Raw genomic sequence first — 4339 nt, 5'->3', positions numbered from 1 at the left:
CGTTCACTGCCCAGGAGGCGCCTCGCCCAGTTGCCCACCCCCCTGAGTCGGGAGCAGGGGCCCCCTCCCCCTCTCCTTCGGCGGGGCTGGGCTCACCTGGGTCCGGGCGTTCAGCAGCTGCTGGAAGCCTTCCACCTCTTTGCTCTCCTCCACGGCTCGCTCCTGGGGAGGGACCAGGGCAGGCTCAGAGGCAGACCGGGACGGGGGGGGGGCTGCATCCTCCCTTCCCCACCTCCCCGTGGGGGAAGGATGAGTGGCAGGCCGGGGCCCCACGGCGGCGCTTACCATGAGGACGCCCAGCATCATGTCGTAGTTGTTGATCAGGAAGATGAGCTGCTCTTTGCGGGAGGAGAATTCCGCCGCCACCCGCAGCACAAAGTTCTCCACCTCGGCCTGGGGGGGGGGAGAGTGAAGCTGTCCCGGGGGAGAAGGCGGCACTCTGCAGCACCCCCCCCCCAGCTGCACCCAAAGGGCTCTGATCTCACGAGCACAGGAAGCTGCCTTCTACTGGTCCATCAAAGTCAGTATTGTCTACCCAGAATGCCCGGCTGACGTCTTTCCCATCCCCTCCCGCCTGGGCCTTTTACCTGGAGATGCTGCCGGGGATTGAACCTGGGGCCTTCTGCAAACCAAGCAGAGGCTCTTTCACTGAGCCACAGCCCCTCTTTACAGCTCTCCAGGGTCTCAGGAAGAGGTCTTTCACATCACCAACCGCCTGGTCTTTTCTATCTGGAGATATCAGGGTTTGAACCTGGGACCTTCTGCACGCTAAGCAGAGGCTCTGCCACTGAGCCACGGCCCCTCCCCATGGCTCTCCAGGGTCTCACACGGAGGTCTTTCCCATCACCAACCGCCTGGTCTTTTCTATCTGGAGATGCTGCCGTGGATTGAACCTGGGACCTTCTGCATGCCAAGCAGAGGCTCTGCCACTGAGCCACGGCCCCTCCTGACAGCTCTCCAGGGTCTCAGGCAGAGGTCTTTCACATCACCAACCGCCTGGTCTTTTGTATGTGGAGATGCTGCCGGGGACTGAACCTGGGACCTTCTGCATGCCAAGCAGAGGCTCTGCCACTGAGCCACGGGCCCTCCCCATGGCTCTCCAGGGTCTCACACTGAGGTCTTTCCCATCACCAACCGCCTGGTCTTTTCTATCTGGAGATGCTGCCGTGGATTGAACCTGGGACCTTCTGCACGCCAAGCAGAGGCTCTGCCACTGAGCCACGACCTCTCCCAATGGCTCTCCAGGGTCTCAGGCGGAGGTCTTTCCCATCACCCACTGCCTGGTCCTTTTAACTGGAGATGCTGGGGATTGAACCTGGGGCCTTCTGCATGCCAAGCAGAGGCTCTGCCACTGAGCCACAGACCCTCCCATCATGCGGCACCCGGGTCTGGAACTGCTGAACTCCCGACCTTCCACAGACTGCAGTTCAGCATCTTAACCACTTGAGCCACCACTGCTCCTTTTGGGTCGTGAAGGGCAGGGTGTGAATCCAATCTCTTCTTCTTCTCTTCTTCTCCTCCTCCTCCTCCTCCGACCCACAGCCGCTCTCCGGGGCCTCCACAGGCAAACCAGCAGGCAAACCAACCAACCCCCTCCCTCCAAGACTTGCACATGCCCTCCGGTCCAGTTCCGACTTCCCCAACTCATTCTCCAGATCCTCTCAGCCCTCTTCACGGATTCAGGGCTTCTTTCCCAGGGGGACCCTCTCCCCAGGGCCCCTCCGCCCCGCCTACCTGAAGCTGCCCCAGCAGAGTCAACGTCCGGTCGTGGGGGAACGTCTGGTTGATGCTGACGATGGCGGAGGAGAACTCCGCGTAGCGGCGGGTGATCTGAAGGAGAAGGAGATGTAATTGGATTTATGCCCCACCCTTTCGCTCAAGAGTCTCAGAGCGGCTTACAATCCCCTTCCTTTCCTCTCCCCACAACAGGCGCCCTGTGTGAGGTAGGTGGGGCTGAGAGAGCGCTGAGAGAACTTGTGACCGGCCCAAGGTCACCCGGCTGGCTGCACGTGGAGGAGGAGTGGGGAATCGAACCCGGTTCTCCCAGATTAGAGTCCGCCGCTCTTAACCACGACACCAAACTGGCTTTCTAGGGAAGAGAGGGGAGGAAGCGTGAGGGCTCCCCCTGCAGGACACAGCCGGAGAAAACACCCCTCCCTCTTCAGTTCCAAGGGAACCCCATGGCCCTTGGGGGGGGGCGCCTTTGTGTTCCCACACCTAGAGACGAAGATACCCCCTCTAAGCTGCAGAGTCTTCTGAGCAAAAATTCTACTTTGTAAGCAACGGGCATTAAAGTTGTGAGCGAGCGATTGGGCTGCTGCCTGAATTAGTTTGGTCTTCTGGAGCCCTCCTTCCTGAGCCGAGACAAAAATGTGTGAGCCGGAGGCTAAAAAACTGTGAGCTAGCTCACACTGACTCAGCTTAGTGGGAACACTGACGAAGACCCCCCCCTTCAGCCCCTACCCAACATGCCCTTCCTAACCAACACTCCCTCTAAGCTGTGGAGTCCTGTGAGCAAACATTCTACTTTGTGAACTACTGACACTGAAGATGTGAGTGAGCGATTTGGCTACTGCATCAATCAGTTTGGCTCTGGAGTCATCCTGCCTGAGCTGAGACAAAACTGTGTGAGCCGGAGACTAAAAAACTGTAAGCTAGCTCACACTCACTCAGCTTAGAGGGAACACTGTTCCTAACCCCATAAGAACATAAGAGACACCAATGTTGGATCGGGCCAAAGGCCCATCCAGTCCAACACTCTGTGTCACACAGTGGCCAGAAATACCAGGTGCCCTAAGGAGGTCCACCAGTGGGGCCAGGACACTAGAAGCCCTCCCACTATTGCCCCGTCCCCCAAGCGCCAAGAAGACAGAGCATCCCTTGCCCCATAAGAACATAAGAGAAGCCAATGTTGGATCAGGCCAAAGGTCCATCCAGTCCAACACTCTGTGTCACACAGTGGCCAGAAATACCAGTGCCATTAGGAGGTCCACCAGTGGGGCCAGGACACCAGAGGCCCTCCCCACTGTTGACCCCCCCCCCCAAGCACTGAGAAGACTTGCCCCAGAGCCCCTATCTATCCCTTGTGGCTAATAGCCACTGATGGACCTCTGCTCCAGATGCTTATCTAATTCCCTTTTGAAGCCGTCCATGCTTGTAGCCGCCACCACCTCCTGTGGCAGTGAATTCCATGTGTTAATCACTCTTTGGGTGAAGAAGGACTTCCTTTTATCCGTTCTAACCCGACCGCTCAGCAGTTTCATGGAGTGCCCACAAGGAGTTCTTGTATTGTGAGAAAGGGAGAAAAGTACCTCTTTCTCTACCTGCTCTATCCCACGCATAATCTTATAAACCTCGATCATGTCACCCCTCAGTCATCGTTTCTCCAAGCTAAAGAGCCCCAAGCGCTTTAACCTTTCCTCATAGGGAAAGTGTTCCGACCCTATTATCATTCGAGTTGCCCTTTTCTACACTTTTTCCAAAGCTATAATATCCTTTTTAAGGTGTGGTGACCAGAACTGCACACAGTATTCCAAATGAGGTCGCACCATTGATTTATAGAGGGGCATGATGATAGAGGCCATCCGCCGTCTGTTCCCCCACCACCACCTTGTGGCCAGGAGTTCCACAGGTCAGTGGCACAAAGGTGCAGTCCTTTCCAAAGGGAAAGGATTTCTCTGCCTCAAAACCCCTTGCTGATCATAGATGTCGCTGCTGCAATGACGGAATCGAAACCTTAATGCCTGTTATATATGACTGCGGGGCATAGAGCCACTTTTGTAATACCCTCCCACTCTCTACAACTATTCTATCCTCAACTAGTTGGAAGATGCAATTGCTGAAGAACCTCCTAGGAAGTAGGTGCCCCGAGGTTACCGCTAGACTTGCCAAATTTAGCTGGTTAGCTGTAAGGACTAGAAAGCTCCTAGTGAAAGATGGATAGATGCGATTTGTTACAGGACTTAACAGGTTTTACATGCCTGCTCTATTTGAGATTCATTTCATATGTTTCATTTATGCTTGGGGTTGTATGAATTTAGTTTGAGTTAGTTTGTTGTATTAGAGTGCTGTCAGGAGCGCACTGGAGCGGAGCTCCGGCAGTAAAGAGCCCAGGGGGCGGGCACATGCAACAAGCCCCACCCCCTGCTCCCAGCAGCCCTCAGTCAGAGCAAGAAGCAGCCAGGTAAGCTGCAGAGCCCTCCCAGCCCCCCGGTCCAAAACAGTCCAGTGGCACCTCGAAGACCAAATCTTATTCAGGTACAAGCTCTCCCTCCTCTGTGAGGACAGATCTGCACGTCCCCCCCCCCCAAAAGCTAGCACACAAAAAAGGCCCCGGGGA

The 4339-nt window shown here is 55.9% G+C and overlaps 1 protein-coding gene across 1 annotated transcript in view; it reads right to left on the bottom strand.

Annotated features, from left to right (window-relative positions):
- Positions 1-4339, bottom strand: part of VPS52 (VPS52 GARP complex subunit) — a 30172-nt gene that overhangs the window by 6610 nt on the left and 19223 nt on the right. The window contains exons 15-17 of the mRNA XM_015410265.1: positions 1735-1830; positions 286-393; positions 97-162 (exon numbers count right to left, since the gene is read on the bottom strand). Coding sequence (XP_015265751.1) covers positions 97-162; positions 286-393; positions 1735-1830 — 270 coding nt within the window. The remainder of the gene's footprint in view (positions 1-96; positions 163-285; positions 394-1734; positions 1831-4339) is intronic.

Source organism: Gekko japonicus, unplaced genomic scaffold (genome assembly GCF_001447785.1).
Source record: "Gekko japonicus isolate JY-2015 unplaced genomic scaffold, Gekko_japonicus_V1.1 scaffold1280, whole genome shotgun sequence".
Classification (NCBI taxonomy): domain Eukaryota; kingdom Metazoa; phylum Chordata; class Lepidosauria; order Squamata; family Gekkonidae; genus Gekko; species Gekko japonicus.
This window is presented reverse-complemented; position numbering and strand designations above follow the sequence as displayed.